Source organism: Vicugna pacos, chromosome 16 (genome assembly GCF_048564905.1).
Source record: "Vicugna pacos chromosome 16, VicPac4, whole genome shotgun sequence".
Lineage (NCBI taxonomy): Eukaryota > Metazoa > Chordata > Mammalia > Artiodactyla > Camelidae > Vicugna > Vicugna pacos.
This window is the reverse complement of record NC_133002.1, coordinates 48,566,388-48,590,951: the sequence shown is the minus strand read 5'-3', so window position 1 is coordinate 48,590,951 and position 24,564 is coordinate 48,566,388. Positions and strand designations below refer to the sequence as shown.

The 24,564-nt window shown below is 48.7% G+C and overlaps 1 protein-coding gene across 14 annotated transcripts in view; it reads right to left on the bottom strand.

The window, feature by feature from the left end:
- The window catches only part of MAPT (microtubule associated protein tau), a 111,663-nt gene that overhangs the window by 10,398 nt on the left and 76,701 nt on the right, over positions 1–24,564 (bottom strand). For 11 of the 14 annotated variants that reach the window (XM_072939343.1, XM_072939349.1, XM_072939351.1 and 8 more), the window contains 4 exons: positions 22,594–22,859; positions 12,609–12,701; positions 9,111–9,192; positions 7,581–7,693 (listed from right to left, as the gene is read on the bottom strand). In XM_072939343.1, coding sequence (XP_072795444.1) covers positions 7,581–7,693; positions 9,111–9,192; positions 12,609–12,701; positions 22,594–22,859 — 554 coding nt within the window. The remainder of the gene's footprint in view (positions 1–7,580; positions 7,694–9,110; positions 9,193–12,608; positions 12,702–22,593; positions 22,860–24,564) is intronic. The other 3 variants (XM_072939352.1, XM_072939354.1, XM_072939355.1) reach the window with 1 other exon arrangement.

Here is a 24,564-nt window from a genome sequence, read left to right as displayed (position 1 = left end):
GTCCCTGGATTCCAGGTAAAGAACTTCTGTTGCAGGAGGGCTAGAGCATAGAGAAAAAAACAGGCTCCCTTTAAAGCTACATGTTATTTTGTTCACTTTAGGGTTACTGATTTGAAAAAAAAAGGACTCTTCCTTATTACTATAACAAAAGCCATTTTGACATAAGCTTTGACAAGAACACTTATGTCCTTAAGAAAAAATGACAGCATCCTGGGAATGTCACCAAGTCTCCCAAACTGAAAGGAACTCAGAGGGTCCTGTGCTCCACTGCTTGTCAGCAATTTTGCTCATCACAGAAGGAAATGGGGGAGTGAACATGAGGGGACCCTCTGGGACTAGGACACTGTCTCCTGGGCAAGGCCCACCCTTTCCGAGGCATCACAGAGATGAGTTAAAACAGAGTTCAGAGGGAGGTGCCAAGATGGCAGAGTAGAGAAACACAGCTCGCCCTCTTCCACAAATACAGCAAGAATTACATCTACAGACCCAATGAATCATACAGAAAACCTACTGAAATCTCTCTCACTTCAAAATACAGGAGGACTCTCACAAAATCCGGAAAGAGAAAAAAAGAAAAAAATTGGTGGGGAACCGGTCCTATGGAGAGGGAGTGGCAAAGGAAGAAAGGCACCCTCATGCTGGGACGCCCCCGTCCTCCAGCTGGGAGGTCAGTGGGGACAGAAGCAGAGCTTTCGAAGTTCAGAGGAGAAAGTGGCAGCCACGCGGTAGACAGAACTAAGGGAAACTAACACAGAGGGTCCCTGCAAGCCCTACCCAGCTCTAGACGTACGCCGGCAGGGGCAAGCCGGGACTGGCTGCTGGAGACCGGTGAGGAGCCCAGGCAGAGGGCTGGGGCCCACTGCACAGAGGCAGCCTCAGGGCACTGAAGGGCGGTGTGAGCTCTGGCTGGGGGGGTGTGTGGACCAGAACAGCCTGGAACCCCCATAAAAAAAGCACCACGGTTGGTGTGCATGGGGCGGAGGGGCACAACACGGTGGCACCATAACCTCTGTCTCCACTTGGCTCCATTGTTGGTGTGTTCTTGCGAGAAGGGAGGCAGGGCTTGGTCATAGCCATTACTGCTGCATGGAGGTGAGGCAGGAAGCTGAAGCCATACCCAGTGGCCCTGCAACTTCACAGGCGGGCCTGAGATTTGTTTACAGCCCCAGGCAGACAGGGTGGATTTTCTCCACAGGCACCTTTGTGAACCTGCACCTCTAGGACCAACAGACAATGAGTGGAGTTCTGTCTCATTGCTGGGGCAAGTACGGGAATTCACAACAGGCCAGCATACCATACGTGGAAGCAGGGCTGGCGTCTGTGCTGACCTGTGGTGCACCATGATTTCAGGTACGTGACTGCATGCTCTATGATGCACTGTGCTATGGCGGGTCCTAGCACCTGACATTGGTGGATCTGTGCTGGTGGTTCTGGGAGCCCAGACCCTGGGGGACACCCGAGCAGGTGGCTGACATTCCCCCAGCTAAAGCAGGAACAAAGGCAGCATCAACAGAGTATTTTGTAAGCCCGCACAAGTGACAGACACCACCACAGAGGGCACTTCCCAGTGCCCTCCTGCAGAGGTATCCTCAGTGACACTTCTTCCCAGATGAAGCGCTCTAACCCTGCCTACTACACACCAGAGCTCAGAAACAGGTCTAGAAGCCCCTATTCCAGCAACAGGGAAGCAGACCCAGCCCCTATCAAGGCTGTGACAACCACAGAACAAAAGAGAAGGCCCTGCTCAACAACAACAATCGGGGCAGACTCTGATCACTACAACACCAACCACACCCCATCAAAGGGATAACAGGCAACACACATGGAAGAAAGACGTGACAACCATCCACACTAAGAACAGCCCTCACAACAAAACTATTAGATGCACACAGTCTACACAGGAACGCTTCCACTTTAAACAAAAGCAAACAAAAAAACAGCCCTTCAAGACCATGGTAGATTACTGATACTCCTAAATCCACAGAGCCAGAGAAATGTAAGTAAAATGCAGAAGCAGAGGAACCACTCCCAATTAAAAGAACAAGAGAAGTTCCCTGAAAGAACAAACAGTGAGACAGACCTCAACACTCTACTAGATCATGACTTCAAAAAGGGGGTGATAAAAGCACTGAAAGAAATGAGAGACTATGAATAGAGACAGAGAATACTATAAAAAGGACACAGAAACTACACAGAGAAGTCAATTAAAAACAGAAAACTCAGTAAGAGATAAGGTAAGAACTGAGCTAAAAGCAGTCAAAAGCAGATTAGATAACACAGAGGAACAAATAAGTGACCTAGAAGATAACAAGTCACCCAATCAGAACAGCAGACAGAAAAATAAAAACCAATGAAAGCAATATAAGGGATGTGTGGGATAATGTAAGGTGTGCCATCCTACGCATAATAGAGGTCCCAGAAGGAGAAGAAAGAGAAAAGGGGATTGAAAAGGTATTTGAAGAAATAATGACCTAAAACTTTCCAAACCTAAAGAAGGAAACGGATATCCAAGTATGGAAAGCACAGAGGGTTCCAAACAAGAAGAACCCAAACAGGCCTACACCAAGATATGTTATAATTAAGATGGCCAAAGTTAAAGATAAAGAAATGATTCTAAAGGCAACAAGGAAAAAGCAAAGAGTTACAAGCAGACCTCCATAAGGCTTTCAGCTGATTTCTCTACACAAATACCTCTGGCCAGAAGGGAGTAGCAAGATATATTCAAAGTCCTGAGTGAGAAAAAGCTGCAACCTAGGATACTCTATCCAGCAAGACTATCCTTTAGAGTAGAAGGAGAGAGAAAGAATTTTACAGACAAGCAGAAACTAAAAGAATTCAGCAATACTAAACCTATCCTAAAAGAGATATTGAGAGGTCTGCTCTAAATAGAAAAGCAGGAAGCTATAGAAATGAGAAAACCATAATTGGAAATGTGATAACTATGAATCGCAAGAGAATAAACATGAAGATGTTAAAAAAAAAAGACATCAAAATCATAAAATGTGGGAGGGAGAGCAAGAAAATAAAGATCTCTCTCTTTTCTTTTTTTTTCTTCTTCATTCTTTTTAGGATGTGTTTGAGCCTACATGACTACCAGTCTAAAGCAAAAAGATAAAGTAATGGGTTAACATACTTGAAAAACAGGGTAACCACAAGTCAAAAGCATACAACAGAGTCACAAAACCTAAAGAGAAACCAAGCTAATACAAAAGAAAATTATCAAACCACAAAAAGAAAAATGAAAAGAAAGGAACAAAGAAGAAATACCCAATCAACTGGAAAACAAAGTTCAAAATGGCAATAAACACATCTATCAACAATTACTATAAATGTCAATGGACTAAATGGTCCAATCAAAAGACACAGAGCAGCAGATTGGATAATAAAGCAAAAGCCTACAATATGCTGCCTACAAGAGACCCACTTTAGAATGAAGGACACACATAGATTGAAAGTAAGAGGATGGAAAAAGATACTTCATGCAAATGGAAATGACAAAAAAGCGGGAGTAGCAATACTTCTATCAGACAAAACAGACTTTAAAACAAAGGCCATACAAAAGATGAAGGAGGACACTATATAATGATCAAAGGAGCAATACAAGATGAGGATATTATACTCATTAACATATATGCACCCAACATAGGAGCACCTAAATGTATAAAACAAATACTAACAGACATAAAGGGAGAAATTGATGGGACTATGATAATAGTAGGAGTCTTTAACACCCAACTAACATCATTGAACAGGTCTTCCAGACAGATAATCAATAAGGCAATGGAGATACTAAATGACACAACAGAACAGTTGGACATAGTTGATATTTTTAGGACATTACATCCCCCCAAAACAGAATATATATTCTTTCCAAGTGCTCATGGAACATTCTCTAGGACAGATCACATACTTGGGCACAAAAGAAGCCTCAACAAATTTAAGAGGATAGAAATTATTTCCAGCATCTTCTCTGACCACAATGGCATGAAACAATAAACCAACCACAGAAAAACAATGAGAAAAAAAATGACAGCATGGAGACTAAACAACATGCTACTAGAAAACCAGTGGGTCAATGATGGAATCAAAGAAGAAATAAAAAAGAAATCTTGAGACAAACAACAATGAAAACACAACCACACAAAATCTATGGGATGCAGCAAAAGCAGTCCTAAGAAATAAGTTGAAAGCGATACAGGCCTTCCTCAGAAAACAAGAACAATCTCAAATAAACAACAATCTCAATAAACAATTAGTAAAAGAAGAACAAACAAAACCTAAAGTCAGCAGAAGGAAAGAAGTAGTAAAGATCAGGGAGGAAATGAATAAAATAGAGATAAAAAAACAATAGAAAAAAAAGTCAAACCAAGAGCTGTTTTTTTGAAAGAGTAAGCAAAACTGACAAACCTCTGGCCAGGCTCACCAAGAAGAAAAAAGAGAGGACATAAATATACAAAATAAGAAACAAAAGTGGAGAAATGACAATCAACACCACAGAAATACAAGTCTTCAGAGAATACTATGAACAACTATATGGCAATAAACTGGACAACTCAGAAGAAATGGACAAGTTTCTAGAAACATACAGTCCACCAAAACTGAATCAAGAAGAAGCAGATCATTTGAACAGACCAATCACTAGAAATGAAATAGAAACAGCAATAAAAAACAAACAAACAAACAAAAAACCTCCTTGCAAACAAAAGTCCAGGATCAGATGGTTTCACTGGGGAATTTTACCAAACATACAAAGAAGACTCATACCAATCTTAAACTTTTTCAAAAGATTGATGAGGAGGGAACACTCCCAAACTCATTCTATGAAGTCACCATCACCCTGATACCAAAACCAGAAATAAACCCACAAACTTTTGGTCAATTAATCTTTGACAAAGTAGGCAAGAACATACAATGGAGTATAAAGACAGTCTCTTCAGCAAATGGTGTTGGGAGAACTGGACAGCTGCATGTAAATCAATGAATTTAGAATACTCCCTCACACCATACACAAAAATAAACTCAAAATGGCTTAAAGACTTAAATTAAAGACAAGACATTATAAACCTCTTAGAAGAAAACATAGGCAAAACATTCTCTGACATAAATCTTAGCAATGTTCTCCTAGGGCAGTCTATCCAGGCAATAGAAATAAAAGCAAAAATAAACAAATGTGACCTAATTAAACTTAGAAGCTTTCGCACAGCAAAGGAAACCATAAGCAAGACAAAAAGACAACCTACATATGGAATGGGAGGAATATTTGCAAAAGATGAGACTGACAAGGGCTAAATTTCCAAAATACATAAACAGCTCATACAACATAATAAGAAAAAAACAAACAACCCAATCCAAAAATGGGCAGAAGACCTAAATAAGCAATTCTCCAATGGAGACATACAAGTGACCAATAGGCACATGAAAAAAATGCTCAATATCGCTAATTATTAGAGAAATGCAAATCAAAACTACAATGATATATCACCTCACACCAGTCAGAATGGCCATCATTCAAAAGCCCACAAACAATAAATGCTGGACAGGGTGTGGAGAAAAGGAAACCCTCCTATATTGTTGGTGGGAATGTGCAGCTGTCATGGAAAACAGTATGGAGATTCCTCAAAAGACCTAAAATACTTACCATACGATCCAGCAATCCCACTCCTGCGCATATATCTAGAGGGAACCTTAATTCAAAAAGATACATGCATGCCAATGTTCATAGCAGCACTATTTACAACGGCCAAGACATAGAAACAACCTAAATGTCCATCAACAGATGACTGGATAAAGAAGTTGTGGTATATTTACACAATGGAATACTACTCAGCCATAAAAATAATAAAATAATGCCATTTGCAGCAACATGGATGGACCTGGAGATTGTCATTCTAAGTGAAGTAAGCCAGAAAGAAAAAGAAAAATACCATATGATATCACTTATATGTGGAATCTTAAAAAAAAAAGACAAATGAACTTATTTACAAAACAGGAACAGACTCACAGACATAGAAAACAAACTTATGGTTACTGGGGAGGGAAGGGAGAGGGAAGGGAGTGGGAAGGGATAAATTGGGAGTTCGAGGTTTGAAGATACTGATTTTATACATATCTATATCTATGTAGATATAGATATATACACACATACACACAAGTAATAGATAAAGTTCATACTGTATAGCACAAGGAACTATACTCAATATCTTGTAGGGCTGGGGTGCGGACAGAAACAAGATGGCCTTTTGCAGAAAACCTTCTCCACTTCCTTGGAAGAACTGGGTCCTGCCCCTACTTCCCTTGAGGCATTCAGGGACCCTCTTTGTCTTCACACTTTGGATAGAGGTCCAGGCACTGAGAAGTATTCCTGCACCTGGGAAAGTGTGTGGAAGTGTGATGGTCAGGGAGTCCAGAGGGAGCACGGGGATGGCGGGGTGACCAGCACCCTGTCCTCCCCTCAGCCTTGGGCGGGGCTCCGTTGGTGGGTCAGGTCTGCCCTGAGGTCTCAGTTTGCAGCCTCTGCTTTGAGAAAACGCCAGCAAGCGCCTCTCCAAAACAACACTGAGGGGCTTTCATGCAAACATGAGGTGGGCCGTGCCTGTTAAGAACCAGAGGTGGAGGTGGTGAGCGGGCATTGTGGGAGGGGTGGTGGTGGCCAAGGGAGCTCTAGCTGCCACCAATCACCGTGCGATGCGATGGAAAGGGGGCCCGGCTGCCACTTCCAACCAGCAGGGCCCCCTTGGGCAGATCCCTTGCTTACACTGGGCTGGATCTCAGCTCCCAAGCCTGTTCTGGGCCATCCCTTCTCCTGGCCACTCTCAGTCAGCTGCTGGGAGACACTTAGGACTAGGAAGGGAGCCACCTGCAGAACTTCCGGGCAGGTGTGGGCAGGACACCCAGAGTGTGCTTTGCTTCGTTTATGCAGAAGAGCGAAAATGCAGCCGCAGGACGGCCTCCTGTGATGGGCCCAGAGGCAGCTGCCGGTGTCCCCTGCCCCGCCGCACCCGCCAGCACCGAGAGTGAGCAAGACCTGGAGTCTCTAGAAACTGCAGGGAATGCCCAGGCCCTCCGTCCAGCAGCCTCCCCGTGGACACTTACAGACACCGTGCTGAAACCTGGATCCCAGAATCGCTGTTTCGCTCTAACTGCTTAGTGACTCTTTTGGACAACTGGGTTATGTTGCCATGACTTGCTCTTGGTGGCAGCAGCTGGCTTTGGCAACAGCCACTTCCTCTTGTGGACGTTTGCCAACCACAGGGCCTAGGGCCCATGGCTCTCACCTTTCATGGCATTAGGCGTCACCTGGGGGCTTTAAAAGCACCAGGCACCCAGACAACAGCTAAGACCGATCAGTCAAGCTCTCCCGGAGTGGGGGGCCCCGCATCAAGTCTATTAAAGCTCCCAGGGGACCCCGACCAGCCGCTCAGGTTAAGCCCCACAGGCCTGCTGGTTGCCGAGAATCCACATCCAGTCAGTCAGTACAGGCTCTGCAGCCCTCCTGCTCCGCGAAGCTGGACGAGACGTGCCCGCCCAACTCTGCTACATCTATATGCGAGGGCAGCCACCTCCCTGCCTTGCCCTTTTACCTTCTTATGCCCTCCGCCAGGGACGTGGGTGATGTTATCCAGGGACCCGATCTTCGACTGGACTCTATCCTTGAAATCCAGCTTCTCAGATTTTACCTCCACCTGGCCACCTCCTGGAACACAGCACACATGGGCACCGAGCCTTGAGTGAGGGCCAAGCAAGTGATTCCACGCAGGTGCAAACCTTTAGGAGGAGATACGGCTAGCCTTTTTTTTAGTGTGGTTTTGGAGTAAGTCCTTCCAAAGGGCCTGAAAACAGTTTGCTTCATCTTTCTAATCAGGGTGTACAGTAAATATTTATTTAGCAAACTCTTCCTCCTTAGATAATGCAAAGGTAAATGACAGTTCAGTTCAGGAGAAATTGTTCTAAATTCTAAACTGGTTGGCTTCCAAAGAGTCAAGTCTCTCTATGTCAACATCCTGTAAGCTACAGCCCTGTAAGACCTCAGAATTAAAGTACGTGGCAAAATGCGCTCTTAATAGGGAAGGGTCCTGACCTTTTCTCCCTCCTCGGACACTCAATGCAACACCCAAGTGTGGGAGACATGGCCTGAGGAAGAGACACTACATCACTTTCTTGGGCCTTCCCGAGAAAAGCCACTCAAAAAAGCTGCTCCACTGTGTGGCAGGACGGGGGCCCCAGTAAAGGGAAAGACTAAACTCCCACAAAATGATCAAGGGAGACAGAAGATAATGACACACTTTCTAGACTATGCTTCTGACAGTCTTCTCTTCCTGTAGTCATGGTTCAACTAACGATCTCTGCTCTGAACAGGACCTAAGGCAGAAGTCCCTGCTCTGGACTCACAGGTGGGAGTTAGAATCCAGATCTGTGCTAAGATGGTAGCCACTAGCCACCTGTGTCTACTTAAGTTTTCATTAAACAAAATTTGTTCATTTCCTCAGCTGCACCAACCATGTTTCAAATGCTCAATAGCCATGTGTGGTTAGTGGCTACCATACTGCAAACACGAGAGAAGAGTCCACTGTCGCAGAAAGGTCTATAGAGAGCACTGGCTCCTACACGTGTGAGATGGGGAGGAAAAGGGTAAGCACGGCGGGTTCCAACAGCATCAATTTGTTGAAATGAAGTCACAGCAGGGGCATGGCAGTGGCCCAGAGGTCCCATGCTGTGGCTGGTACAGTTGGTGAAGTGCCCCTCTACTGACTGAGGACCAAACTGGGACATCCACAGAGCCAGCCTTCGGGGGCCAGACCAGACCTTTCCACAGCACTAGAGGCCTCGGGTGGAGAACCCACTTGGAGAACCATGGGTTAAACCATGGGTTAGGATTTAGACCAGTGCCTGCCCTCCCTCCTCACCTGGTCTTGGTCAGCCTGGCCCTGCTCTGGAGCAACACAACACTCAGGTGCCAGCAAGCTCCACCCTCAACACCCTCCCAGATCCTCCAGCCCATCAATCCTCCCCACCACTTTCAGAGATGGCACCGCCTGCCCCGCCCCGCCCCGCCCCGCCCCGCCCCACCCCCAGGCCTCCCTGCCCCATCCTTGCCTTTTACAAGGTTCTACCTGGCTTATGATGAATGTTGCCTAATGAGCCACATTTGGAGGTCACTTTGCTCAGATCCACTGGTTTGTAGACTATTTGTACCTGGAGGTGAGAGAGGACGAGCAAGAGACAAAGAGAGTAAGACAGGATCATTTTATTAGGGGCATAACAGGATGGGAAGCAGCTGTGTCTGTCCAGGCCCTGCTCAGACAGTGCGTCCTGTCTGCCATGAGGAACACATCCTAGTGGTGGTGGGAAACTGCTGTGGGAATTCTGCCAACCCTGCCCCAGGGGAGCAGGGTCTTCACAAAATAACTGGAGCCCCTTCAGTCCCATGGGACAGGAACCCCCGGGGAAAAACAGGGATATTTGGCCATTGTGCCGGGCCCACACCATTGGTTTAACACACACATGTAAAAAGGTCATTCTCTTTCCTGACATGAGTGGACAGATCACATTCAGTGAGGACATAAAGAAAGAAGGGTTCAATACAAACCATTTGTGCAGCATTTTCAAAATCTCAGAAAAGCAAGAGAGCTGCCTCCGCTGCACCTCTGAGAGCAGAGGGCGGGCAGTGCGGGGTTGTGAGGTGGACTTTCTCCCCAGAGGAACTTCACAAACCCCTGCACCCCCACCGCAGAGCAGTGACCGTCCGCGCGCGGGACCGAGGCCAGTCCCGAGACTCGGTCAGAGCTAAGAGCCAGCTGGCAGCCGGGCACACGGTGTCCTGGGCATTTCGGTTCTTTACCGAAAGGAGCAAAGCAACACCAGCAGGACAGGCAGGCGGCACAGAAGAAATCACAGGTTTAGTGTCTCAGGAGTCTGCACCAACACAGGTAGCGGAGGCCTGAAGGCTCCCGGAAACAGCCCACCCTCCCAAAGGGAATGACACCCCCGCGCCGCCCTCCGAAGGAAGCGCCCTGTGGGGACCCCGCACCAGCAGATGGTCTCCTAGAGGGAGTCTCTACACAGCCGTGGCTGTGAAAGGGCAGTGATGGTCACTGGGTGACACTTCCCAAGGCCTCCAGAGAGACCTTGTGTGAGGTCACCTGAGGGTACAGGAGACCAGTCACCAGGGGGTCAGGTGGCCCCTGCTCCCCCGTGCCTGAGAATGATTTTACTGGGGACATCAGAAAAAAAAAAAGGAGGAGTTTCTACTTAGGTCTAAACCATCTGGAACAGTCCCAAGTTATTTTAATTAATCAAAATCATGTTGGCACTTGCCGATACTGATGGAGTTGATTGAGGCTGACAGGTGGACAGGCCTGTGTGGGGCGGTGCGTGGAGCTGGCACCTGTGAGGGTGAGGGGTTAATGACGGATTCTGAGAACAGGTTGTGGGGAGTGTGTGCTCTGGGGTGGGGGCACTGAAGGGGGTGGGGCTCAGGGCTGTGGGAACTCCCAGTAAGGGAGATGAAGGTCTCACCATAACTCCCTTCTCTTCCTTTCGTCCTGGAGGGGGTAACTTGTGAGCAAGAAGGAGGGTGGGGGTGCAGAGAAGAGAGAACCTTGTTTGGCAGGGAGGGGAAAGGAATGGGTGAGGGTGGGAGCCAGGGCAGGGATGGGATGAGAGGAGAAGGCCAGGCCCTGGAGTGAAGCCCGGAGCCAGGCAGGAGGCAGGGAGAATCCTGACATGGAGAAGGGGCAGGGCCTGCCTGCCGGGAAATCACCTCCATGCTGAGGAGGGAAAGGAGAGGAGCAAGCAGAGGCCAGTGCCCAGGCCAGGGGTCCACTGCCCCCCAAACGCCTGGGACTGACACTGTGCAGGAGCTCGTAACCCCCCAACTACCTTTCACCAGGAGAAGAGCTTTCTGTGAGGCTCCTCTGCAAACAAGCAGTGGCCGCCTCAAGCCAAGGACAGTGCCCGAGGCCAGCACGGGGTATCCTGTGGCTCTGTGCCGGGTCAGCAGCTAGCCCACAGGCCAGCAGAGACAGCAGGATGGACGGGAGGTGATCCTGAGGAAGTCCCTTGATGTCCTGGGCACTGCCATCTGCAGTGGGAATGCACTCCTTCCCCCCACCTTCTGCCTGAATGAGCGGTCACCTGCTGGGCTGCTAGACCCTGCAGCCTTGGCCTCAGCAGCACACCCCCCTAGCCAGCTGACCAGACACAAGTTAAACCGGAAAGCACATGTCTTTCCTCCTCTGGTCAGAGACTGCCGCCTGCAGTGAAGCCAGGGAGCCAGGAGTCAAAGCTAAAACAGCAACGGAGCCCACAATCACCGCTGGCAGGGGATGGGGCGGTCCCCATACCTTCTCTTTCCTTCTCTGGGCCGAAGACAAGGTGGCAGTGGGACAGAAGAGCAGGAACTGCGGGCACAGGGGGAGACACTGAGCAGACACTGGTGAGGAAGCGTTAATGAAGCGCCATGCAGCAGCCTCCGGTGAGTGCCCGTGACACCCAGGGACCACGGAGGAATCAGTGACAGAGCCAGGACCTGGGTGCTCAGGGCAGGAGGCAGCAGCACATTGCAAGAATAAACCCTCAGGACTGTACACAGATGATGCGCAGGCCCAGATTGGGCATTTTCTGGAGAGAGCCCACCTGGGGCTCCCACTATCACCCTGGCACTGCCAGTCAGGAGTGAGGTGCCTGCACTGGGAAACCATCCTCCTTCCTAGGGGTGGACCTCAAAGGGTCCAAACCTCCTGTTCCCCAGTGTGTTTAAACACCTGCCTACAGCTGATCAAGAGAGGCTGGGGGGTGCAGAGAAGGGGGCTGAGCCTCAGGATACTGAGTTCGCATCCACTGTTGGTGAATGGGCCGGATAACGCAGAGTAAATCACGTGGGCCGGCAAGAATGAGGATGCCAGGCCCAAATCCCAGGGACACATCCACTTGGGGACACAGAAGTCTCATGGAACACCTGGAGGAAGCCAAATTTAAAAGCAGCACTTCTCTGTCCACTCTTGGCTGCAGACAGATCCCTGGTGCACTTTTGCTGGCCTCTTTCCCATCTGTAGTCTCTGCCGGGTCATGGAGCTGGTTTCAAACAAGCTGAGAGGCTTAGCAGTCAGCTCAACCCTCCCAAACGCAGAAGACACATGTGAGCAGAGCCGGTCCTCTGCATGCTCAGAGGTAGGACAGTAAAGACTTCGTGTTCCCTCCTCAGAAGAGGCGGGCCAGCTGTCCACCGTGGGGCACTTAGCGTGAACCTGCCCAGGTGATGGAGGGGGTGTCGATAGAGCCCAGTCTCAGGTGCTGCCCCCTCCAGCCCAACCTCAAACGGGCTGCGGGGCTCCTGGTGAGCAGGAGTGACGACGGGTCTTACGCTGTGAGGACCCGGCCTCCAGAAACCGGTGGGAGAGAGGACCATCTTCTCCGCGCGGGCCGGGGCGCCCCTCCTGGAACGGTGGGCACGGGTGTGGGCAGCCTGGGCTATGTTCACTTGGGGACCCCGATAGACTGTAAGCCTGAGAATGGTTTATTCTATGCAATGTCTCGCAAGTACAGACACTCATGCCACTTCTCCGACCCGGAACCGCAGCGCGGCGCAGGGGAAGTGTGACGGTACTCACACTGCCGCCTCCTGGCACGTGTTTGATATTATCCTTTGAGCCACACTTGGACTGGACGTTGCTAAGATCCAGCTTCTTATTAATTATCTGCACCTTTGATAGCCAGAAAAAAGGATGAGTGACACACCACACCCAGACGCATCTGCCCCGCACTAAGACACTCGCAGCCGCTGTCTGGCTGCGGGTGGGGCGAGGAGGCTGAGTCACACCTCCCGGGGGAGCTGCCCCAGATGGCATTCCAGAACCAGGAGTGGTTGGAGGTGGACCCCACCTTACAGCACTGGGTTTACAAAACATCCATCAGGAGGCGGGTCTTCCTTTACAGAGGCCCCTCGCAGCCCTAAAAATTGGAGGTGAGTTTCCACCAGGTTGGGACGGAGCAAATGTGCTCAGTTATGTTATTAAATGAATAAATAAAAAAATTTCAACTGTGGCCAGATCCATCAGAACATTCACCATGACCTTTATACTCAAGCCTGTTAGGCACTGAAATCACCTGCAGATATTTTTTTAAAAAAAATCTCAGACCCCACTCCTGACCTAGAATTAGAATTTCCATCTTTGTGCTTCTGAAAAGCTCCCCTGGAGTTTCGTTCACATGCACAGTGAGGTTCAAGAATCACTGCCTTCAGGGGAAGACACAGTTGGTTTTATGGCAAAAATCCAGACCCCTATCTGTGGGAAGCCTTTGCCTCCCTTCCACCCGCAACCCCACCAGGTGCTCAGAGGGAGCTGGGCAACGTCCCCCAGGTTTCCTGAACGGGTGTGACCCAGGCAGTAGTGATCTCACTGTACTTCTGCAAAGCTCCTCTTACTCCAGGCACCAAGGAGGTGTGTGGCTATCAATGTTCCGGTAGGGAAGGATTTTTACCCAGTTTGTCTAAAAACGATGAAATACACAGAAAACCATGGCACAGAGAAGGCGAGTTGAGAAAAACTACGTTTTGTTGGCTGGAGCACTGATAACATCTTCATCACTGGATGTCTCCCATTAGGGCCTTAAGTTTCTATTAATAACAGACATAAATACTGCCAACTGAAGTCCCCAATTAAAAACCAGCATTGTCCTCTGAAATTCTGGAAATTGTACCAAGACCTCAAGTTGCTACCAGGTGAGGGCCGCTGCCCCAGGTGAGAGCTGAGGCTGGGGGTCAGGGCCTCATCTAGGGAGAAGGGCCCCAAACTCTCACCCAGGAACCAGAGCTGGCCATCAGTGGGTCCACAGGTCCTCAGCCAAATGAGAAAATGAGGACATGATAGCAAAATTTGTCCATCCTACTTTTTAGTCTTAAAATAGTCTTCCCTTTATTAAATTATTAATTATTAAATTATTTACAGGAGATAATATTTATTATTTTTAGATGTCCTTAACTTGGCAAAATAAAAATATAATCATCTTCTCTTAGACCCCCATCCTCAGTTTTTTCCTTAATTTTACTGGTCTGAATCTAAAAATTTTACTGGTGTGAATCTTTGTTTTCTTTTATATTCCTTTAAAGTAAAAAGCTATGTTTTTTTTTTCATTAGAAAAGTAACATATTATGATTCGAAAAGGGTTCAAAAAAGGAAAAACAAAAGTTTTTGGCTACCTTAACACAACCACTACTGCATTTTCTTGTATTCTCTTGAGGTCTCATATATAAAAATAAAACTACCATCATAGACATATAGGTTTTTGTTTTTTTTTTAGGAGGGGAGGTAATTAGGTTTATTTACTTATTTATTTTTAGGGGTGGGACTAGGGATTGAACCCAGGACTCTGCATGCTAAACATATGTTCTACCATTTGAGCTATACCATCATAGACATATAAATAGTAGTAATTATTGTGTATGTACAATTTCATATCTTGCTTTACTAAGTAACATCATATCCTAAGCATTTGCCATGTTCTACAGTCATCAAAAGCATTATTTAAAAAAAATCATATTCCATTTTGTGGTATCTGTGCTATCAGATATTTGTATTGATTCCATTTTACATAATATAAACAGCCTCACGTGAACATCTTTCTGCAAGGAGTTTTTCCCATATCGTGTTATTTTCATTGCATAGAGTGCCAGAAATTCTATTTCTGGGTCAAAGTTATAAAACACTCTAAAAACTCTCAATACAATTCTTCAAATGGCTTTCTAAAAGGGTTGGATTAAAAAAAAAAAAAGGTTGGATTAATGTATTCCGTGAGCACTGTTGAGAAAGTCAGTTTCACCATATTGCTGCCAGTACTGTACATTAAAAAAAATTGTTTTGCTTACTTCCTTGACTAAAATAAATAGGATTGCATTGTTAGCTTATTTTGCATTTAATTATGACTAAAATTACTCTTTTACCCCCTTTTTGCTGGTACTGTGTAGTTTTTTCTAATATACAAATGTTGGCATTTTTACATACTCAAATTCTCCCTTTGTAAATTTCTTCCTCTGGTTTTTAAGTGTAAACACCACCCCTCATTTAGAGGTTAAATACCTAATTCCACATCACCCTTCTCACCTGCCATCCCCCTACCTGACGAAGAGGCCACCTGAGGCCCAGAGAGGTTCAGCAACTTTCTCAAGTCAGCGGCAGAACCACACAGGAACCTAGATCCTGGTGTTTCTGCAGCCACGGGTATCTATGTAACAAGATTTCTCCTGAGCTGTCCTCAAGCCTGTTGTTTCATAAACCAAATAAAAACAATACTCCATCTTGGTGAGCACTGAAGTCTCTCCAGCCAGCAAGGAGACAACATTGCAGTGCCTCAGCCCGGGCTGGAGCTGGGATGAGGAGGCGGAACAGGTTTTCCCACCCTGCTTCTTATGGAGTTGCTGTCACCCTCCGCACAATGTCTTTGAATCAGTTCGTCCCACCCACAAATTTCAAGGAATCCCACGTGAACACCTGCTTTGGGGATCATTTTTTATTCACTTTCCACTGGATAAGTCCCAGAAGCAGACTTGTCTGCTTTCACATAAGAACTGAAGTGTAGAATTAGAAAACACACACCAACACACAAAACAATAAAATAAGAAATGTAAAGGATGGTAGTAAAAGAAGAGGAGGTCATCAGGACTGACTGACAATTATAAGACTGATCATTACATATACTTCTGAGCTTCCTGAAAGCCAAGGCAAAAAGGGAAGTATAATGGGTTACATAATCCGACAAAGAAAACTTACCAGTTTTTCAAGGAGGATAGCCTTGTTTTCTGTACTAATCCTTACAAGAAATTCATCAAATGATTTGAGACATTAAGCAATAACAAGATGTGCAACACACACAGAAATGTTTTCTCCATGTGGCTTATATCTCATTCCAATCCCACAAAAAAAAAGCAAAAAGCTTTTGTGGGATTTGGCAGGAGACACAAGGATATTTACAAAGCATACCTGAATTACTGTTAGTCGTCAAATTAAGTCAACACCCCTTACAGAATGGCGGGTTTACAGAAAGGAGGAAAAAGGTTGGCATGATGAAACTGGAATCCTGAAACTTAATTTCTCAGCTGGAATGAATGTATGCTATTGAGACTCAGCTCTGGGCAGACACTGAACATACCCATCAAAGGAAAAAAAAAACTGTTTGGAAGCTTCCAATTTTGATCTGGGGGACTCCTTATCAAGGGAGAAATGCTGTGGTGAGGGTTTGACCCTGGAGAGGCTAGGGTGGGGTGAGGCTGGGGGTGGGTACACTCAAGTTTAATCTGTTTCCTGGAGACCTGAAATGGTTCCAAATCCTCATCAGAACTTGATCTGGTTCTGTTTGGGCTCAGATCTCTTGAGTGCTCTGGGTGGCCCAGCCCTCCCCCTAGGAGCTCCCAGACTGGCCGAATGTCCACAGGCCATCCCTGGTGAGGCCTGTCTCCAGCACTGCCTGGGGCTGGCTGGGCCTGGCTTGGCCTCACTAGGGTCAAAAGTGCTGAGGACTGGGGGCTGGGACCTTGTGGTGGGAATTTAACCTGGGTGGGCACTGGACACCCACAAGTCCAAGGTGGTCAGCCTGAGAGCTGACCCAGGGGATCAAATAACGGGAGTCACCTTTAGAATTATGTACACTGTTCCTTTTAACAGTGACTGCCCCCAAGCTTCTATAAAATGATGGGATTCACAAGATTTTTCAGAAACACAGATGCTGTGTACAGGTAGAGAGGCCAAAAAGGGTCTCAGAGTTGCATGGCTGTCCCAGAGAAGGGTCTGCAGGGCCTGACACCCCAGCCCAGGTTCAGCTGAGTCTCTGGCCCTGATCCACGACAAGCAAACTATCCCAGGGACAGACTCACTTTATTTACCCTACATAAATGTTCTATACGTGTACTTTTAAAGATGAGACCTGAAACTTTGTCAATAGATACAACAAATTTTAAAAATAATTCAGGTCTCCGGAATGGAGACAGATGCTTACAGCATTCCATCGCCATCTTCTGGCCACCTGGAATATTGCAGCTCAAAACTTTTCAAGCCCCACATGCAGGTCTGGTAGGTTTCTATCCCACCGGGGGCCTTCACATTTCCAGCTACAGGCCTGAACATCCTCAGAGGAAGTGAGCTCCATCTGCTCAAAGCCAACCTAACCATCATCAACACCCTACCCCCACCCCATACTCTGGTCATGACCCCGCACATCCCTTCTCACCTGGGCAGTCACAGGGATCCTCCCAGTTCTCCTGACCAGGCAGCCTCGGCCCCAAAGGCTGCTTTTCTCTCTCCCTCTGGATGATATCTGTGCTCTCCGCTGATCACACAGAGGGGCTGCTGATGTTGGCGCTGCCTTAACCTCGGCTGGGCCCACACCAGCCCTCTTATTCAACTGCCGGCCTCCTTGAGGCTCTGGGGGTAGTGCCCTCCACCACCGTCTTTCCTCTCCATCCTGTCCTGCCGTCAAGGCAACCCCCCAGCCACCGGTTCACGGCAGACTCAGCAGGAACCTCCCCTCCGTCAGCTGTTAACTCTCTTTAGTTATCCTATAAATGAGAAACGAGCGAGCCTCCAGCCTAACCCACGCCCTCTACTACCCCAGCTGCTGTCAGTTCTAGCTTTGTTTTGCTTTTGCTCTGAATACCTCTGCGTGCAATTTTCCACTTTTCTTTCTCAGCCTATGTCCCCAGCACGCCGAATGGGGGGGCTGTCCTTTCAAAGACTGAGGGTGGCCCCAAACAAGGGTCTGTCCTGTCTTCTCTGACTTGTTGGTGACCATTCACATTGTAGGTGCCACTGCACAACCCAGGTGACCCTCTGTGGGAGACTCTCAATGACGCAGGCTGCTCCCTCCTGCATATCCTTCCCTGGCCAACCTCCCGTCTCGCCCCTTTTATCTTCTCCTATGTCTCTTTCCCTGGCGTGGGCACGGCAGGGCAGGAGCTCTCAGCACAGGGCCTGGTGCTCAGGGGTGCTCCAGAAATGCTGGGTGTACGAATAAAGCTTTTGATGCTTGTATGTTCTGTTTTACTGGCTGTGTTTCTAATTTATTTTTGCTCTTTGTTTCTGTATTCTTATTTCTTATATTCTTTTTTCCCTCCAATAAGAACATAAGTTATATGATGCAGTCTTTAATTTATTTTAAGTAATAAAAGCATTTAAAATTAAAAGCTCCTTTAACTACAATTTGGGGGCATCACCACATAATGTATGGCATCTGTTACCAAGGTCCTTGGAAAAGGAATTTTCATTTCCAAAGTTAATGAGCAGTGACCAAGGAAAAGTTCTTATTCTTTCTTTTTTTAAGTGGGGGTACTGGGGATAGAACCGAGGACCTCATGCATGCTAAGCATGTGCTCTACCATTGAGTTACATCCACTCCCAAAGAAAGAGTTTTAATTCTCAAGTGTTTGTGGTCAAGTGGCTGACATGCACACAGTGCAGTTCTGGTGTACTCCACTGAGGTTAGAGAACAGATAAGTGCAATTTCTACTTCTCTGTATTTGTAGGTATTTTTCTTTATGGTTTAAATTATTGACATAATATCTGAACTCTTAACAACAGATAAAACCTTTGCCCTACAGTTTAATTCCTAGTATTTATTAACTCCCCTTCAATTCCACGGACTTTCTATGTCCTTTTACCTTTACTATCTACTGGTAACACCTCCAGTCACAATTGTTTGTATCCTTTTTTCCCCCCTTTTAGAAATGTTTTTATTGCAGGAAATTTGAGGAGAAAGGAAAAAATACAGAAAAAGAATCATTTAATCTTTTAACTGATCAGAATCAACCTCTATGAGTCACTATTAGTGTTTTGTTACATTTATCTTTCTTCTATACGGGCTTATTATACAGATAGCAAGCCTAACCTACAAATTTATACAATTTAATTTTTAACTTAATAGTAAACACACATTATTTTTATAATTAGAAAAATCCTTTTCAATGATAATTATTAATGGCTATCTAGTGTTTTATAGTATGGCATCATTATTAATTACCTCTTTGATGTTAGATTTAAATTGTCTTGTTTTGCAATTATAAATAAAGCTCAAGGCTCATTTTTGTGCTTAAAGCTTTTTCTGAATTTTCGGGTCTTTCCTCAGGTTTGAGTATAAGCACTTACTGTATTATCAGGTTCTGTGCGAAGACACGGGGACACAAAGATCTCAAGGTGACCTTCAATCTAGCCCAGAGGAAGGAGACACGAGACCCTTGGGCAGATCACTGATTTAGCAGAATTAAATTGCGAAAACTACGAACGATCCTTCATTATATCCAAAAAGACTGTGCGTGCGGGTTTGCACCCTCACCAGGACGTAATCACATCAATTTCACATCCCTCACGCCTGCAGTGGGCAGTGTTGTTGCTGGTTTTTTTAATGTGTGTGTGCACGCACGCGCATGTGTGTGTTTAATGTGTTTTAAATGCTGGTTCCTTGTGTCTGAACTCCCCTCTCCCGCCCCCTCAAGGAACAGGGCTGGGACAAACCTTTGGGGAGCGGGTGCAGAACGTAGGGGCTGGCCTGGGCTGGGTCTGAGTTGTCTGAGGAGGAGCCAGGGGCATGGAATCTGAAAATAGGAGCAGGGGCAGGACCAGAAAAGGAAAACCAGTCATCAGATCCAGGGTGCATGGGAGGGTCCAGTAGTTGTGGTTAAGGCCAGAGGCGAGTAGGTAAGAATTTGGGGACATGACGTCTCAGCCTGAGCCCTGGGAAGGCTCCCTCAAGATTCTCACAGGCCTGGTGGAGGCTCTGGCCCTAGAAGTTTTAAAAGTATCCTCCCTCTCCTGTCCCTGCCCCAGGTGATTCTCTTTTGCAGACGCAGGAGAAGAGAGGGGGCAGGTATGCGGATCTGCTGAACTCTGGTCCCTCCTTCCTTCCCTCCTCATCTTTGGTGAATCCAATTGGTTCTGTTAAAGTGGCCAAGTGATTATCTGCATTTTCCTTTAAAAGTAATTGTGTTTTGGATTCTTCAAGCAATACATGTTCATTGCAGCAAATCATGAAAACAGAAAAGAACAAAGCAGAAAACAGATGTTTACATTTTTTTTTTCCAACCAATGATTTAGATTGATCTGCTGTGGTTTTCAGGCTGCAGGTTGACAAACATGACCATCTCCTGCTCCTCCTTCGATGTGTCAGCTATTCAGGGAGTTGTGGTATTCTTCAGATTTCTTAGCATGTTATGTTGTCCTTTTGTAGCCGAATAAACACGGATCGAGCACTGACTGTATGTCTAGAGGCCACAGGGACCCAAAGATTTCCTGGACCTCAAGGAATCTTCAGTCCAGTCATGTTAAATGGCCTTCTGCATGGATCCCAGGTGTCTTCTTTTTTCCTCTTCTCTTCGTTTTTCCTGGAGATTAACGTGTTGATCTTTGTTGTTACGGCTCAGGTTTTCCTTGATCCACATAATTCTCCAGGTTTTCCATTGAATTAAGGGGAAGCTGTTACTCCCCTCTCTGCCACTTCCCCACATCTCCTCCCCCAAAAAGCCCGAAGAAAAGTCCCCTTTCTCCTTTAACCCTTCAGTGGCTGTGGACACACATCTGTGCCCAGCGAGATGCAGCTGGAACCTGGGGCTCCTTCCCACTTTCCGCTCTGAGCACTGAGTCACCTGCCCTCGGCCGCCGGACTCCTCTCCCCCCATGGCCAGGGCTGGGCAGCCTGGGTGGGTTCCTCCCCACTCGGCCCCGTCCTGCTGCTCTCGGCAGAGCTACGAGAACCAGGCCAAATGTGCCCAACCCCTCCAAGCCAACCTCCGATGAACTCAGGGCTGACAGGGGTGCAGCCTGGGCTGGGGGAGATGGTGGGTGTGGCAGAGCCCTGCAGGCTGGGAGACACTGCTGCTCATGGCTTCCCTCTCACTGTGAAGAGCATGCTGGTCACAGCCCCACAGTCTCCTCAGTGGTGCAGAACTGGCCATGTGGGGTTTTTCTTTTCATTTTTCAAAACAGAGGCAAACTGTGCTATGAAAACAGGGCACACTGGGACCCCCCACAGCACTGAGGGAGGGGTGCCAATGCCTGTGGGAAACATCCACCTTGGAAATCCTCTCCCTGGGGGTCCCTCTGCCCCCAGAGCCTCAAGGAAGGGTCAACTTCAAGCCAGTGCCCCAGCCAGCTGCCCCAGAGCCTCTTCTGGAAGGAGACAGGCATCTTTATGAAGCACAGCCAACACTGCAGGAAGGTAAACGCGGCCCGGGCCCAGCCCTGTGGCCCAAAGACCAGCGGCAATAAGACCCCAAGGGGCGCCCAGACACCCCCGCTGGGCAGGACCCCGAGGATGGGAAAGGCCAGCAGGAGGCCCTGAGGCTCCATGGGGAGCAACGCGCAGGGTTTCCCGTGCGGCGCCGACGCAGACAGAAGGCCCTTAGGACCCCCTCGCTCCGCGGTGACCCAGGCCCCGGCCAACAGTGATTCATACAATCAGAAGTATGGAGGTCCCGGCTGGGGGTTCCTGACTGAAAAGGAAACGTTGGCTCAGGGTTCTGCAGAGCTCCCCCTGCCCACCAGGAGGCTCACTGCCCCGAAAATGGCCCAGCCCGGAAGGCCCAACACATCCGTGGTCTCAAGAGTGGGGTCCTGGTCCCCACACACTCTCTTCTCCCCTCTCCGTTCCCCTCCCTGGTGCTGGGTGGGGAGGGCTGTTACAGGCTGAATTGTGTGCCCCCCAAATTCATATGCTGAAGTCCTAACTCCCAGTACCTCCGAATGGAACGGTATTTGGAACGGGGTCCTAAAGAGGTCATTAAGTTAAAATGAGCTCATTAGGTTGAGCCCCAATCCAGTACAACTCGTGTCCTTATAAGAAGAAGAGGTTGGGACATGGTGACACCCAGAGAAAGGCCACATGAGGACACGGGGAGTAGGTGGCATCTGCAAGCCAAGGACAGAGGCCCCTGAAGAAACCAACCCTGCCGACAAGACCCTGACCTCGGACTTCTGGCCTCCAGAACCATAAGGAAATACATTTCTGTTGGATAAGCCGCCCAGGCTGTGGTATTCTGTATGTCAACCCTAGGAAACTCGCACGATGGGACAAGGAGAGGAGGTATGGGGTCCAGGCCGTCCCCATTTCCCTCCACCGCAGGCTCTCGGAAGCTCATTTTCTCCACCTTTGCAAGACCCAAAGATCTCACGAGCACCAACTTGCCCCTGGAAAATCAGCTGTTCAAATGGAATCACCAATTTCCCCAGAACTGGGACCTAAACAAATGCCCAACGAACGCCAGACACGCCCATGTACAGACTGGTTGTGTCACGTCCTAAACACAAGGCAGTGGGGGAGCCCCTGTGGATGCCCGGCTCTGAGAACCCCCAGGTCGTGGAGCTACACCCCTGTAATCTCTGATCTGTCCAACCCACAGGGTCCAAAGCGCAGGAGGGACGACCAGGTACTCTCTCTCCCCTGAGCGGAACACTCATGGCCTGGTGGTGACCCCAGTAAAGAATTGAGCCGCAACCCACTGTCTCTCCTTGGAGAGGTTGGGGAGGGGACTGTACTATGGCGGGTGAGGGCACTCGCCCACCTCCACCCCAGGTGTGGGGACCCACACGCCTGCTCCTGGCGTCCTCCGCACGCCCTTACCTTCCCACCTCCCGGCTGGTGCTTCAGGTTTTCGGTGGAGCCGATCTTGGACCTGACATTCTTCAGGTCTGGCATGGGCCCAGGGGCAGCCTGCAGGCGGCTCTTGGCTGCAGATGGCGACTTGGGTGGAGTGCGGACCACTGCCACCTTCTTGGGCTCCCGGGTGGGTGGGGTTGGCAGGGATGGGGTGCGGGAGCGGCTGCCTGGAGTGCCTGGGGAGCCCGGGCTGCTGTAGCCACTGCGGTCCCCAGATTTCCCAGAATCACCTGGAAAGGAAGGAGGGAGTGAGGTCAGGACCCGGGCTGGGTGGGAATTGGAGAAGAGCTAGAAGAGCTATCAGTCCTGGGGTCCATTCCCAGGCTCAGGGCTGGATCAGGTTAGTGGGACAAGGTTGGAAGCTCGGCCAAACCAGCAAGAGGCTGCCCTTAATCCCATTATGGAGGAAATGTCTCCTCTTCCCAGCCTTGCTGCTTTGGGACGGCAATACCCTGCTTCCCAGGGAAGCAACAGGGTGATTGCCAAGGACCACCCAGTACCCCTTCCCAGAGGGGGACCAACTATGCTCCGAGGCCATGGGGTCAGGAGAGGCTCCTGCTAGAGGCTCACAGCTAGCAGGAAGGCAAGTCACTTCCCCTCTCTTGAGCTCAGGGGCTTCAACTTGAAAAGGGAAATAATTGAGATGCCTGCAGCGAGTGAGGCCAGGCAGGGATACATGGCCTCTTCCCTGAATAAGGACGATGTAATGACCGGCCAGGGGCCACCCTTGTCTGGATCCATTAGACTCTTTAACCACTGAGTGAACTTTAAGCTGTTCAACAGGTTCAAGACCCCTTTTCCTCCAGACCCCCACCCAGCATCCAACTCCTCTGAGGTACCTGGGCTCCAGAACGGTATGCTGCTTCGTGTCCATCTGTCCCTGGCTCTCCAAACAAGCCATGGGGCTTCAGGCCGCCCTGCCCTCCCCAAGAACACCCTTCCCCCCACGCCCATGCACAGCAAAGAGCAATACACCTTTCCAGACTCAATGCGGGGGCAAGCACTCTGGGAAGGCTGCTGGGACCACCTCTCTTCCAGCAGGCCCAGCTCTGGGCTCCCTAACACGCGTCTCTTCCTGTACTTCTCACCCCCCATCACACTTGAATAGTTTGCTATTCATCTGCCTCTTGGATCCGTGTTTCACCAAGTGTGGCCCAGGCACTCCTGAGTCGGAATCCCCGGAGCTGCCAGCCACAGGGGTGTGGGACCTGTAAGATGCGGATTTCCGGGCCCCTTTGAACCCTGATAGGACAGAATCTCTAGGGGAGGGGCCTGCAAAACTGGTGCTTCCCTTGCTCTTGAGGATTGTTGAGCAGACTCAAGTCTGAGAGCCCCTAGGCTGGATTCTGTGCCCGGATGGTGGTCTAGCTTCGCCCCTGGGCTCTCAGGCCCTCCAGTGATGCCCCCGCCCCAGGAACCATCTGTACCAAACAGGGACCTGCCGGGCGCCAAGCTGGCGAAGGGCAGCTCTTTGTTGGAAGCTGTGTGCAACAAAAGAGGTGACTTCTCTTGTCAAGGGGAGAGTGAACCCTGAGGTTTTTAGGTTTGAATCTGTGTCCGTTGGAAATCTCTCAAGGTGTCAAGCTCTGTGGCAACAGGACAGGTGAAGCCTCCCGGCTGGGCACACCCACCTCCTGCCGGCCCTCTATCCCTCACCCCCAGCACACAGGCTGGCCAGTGGACTTGGTGGTGGCCTCAAATCCTTTCTGCGCCACTGAACTGCAGAGGGAATTCAGGCAAGTCACTCAACCTCCCTAAACCTGTGTCCTCATCTGAAGAAGCGGGGGCTGGGGCTGGAGCCCACCGTGCTGGGCTTTGGGGAATGGATGCCGTAACAGGTGAAGGGCCCAGCGCAGCGACTATCATCCACAGGGCGCATGTTTAATAAATGCCAGTGTGGATCTCACACCTGACTTGGTTAAGGACAGTCCAAAC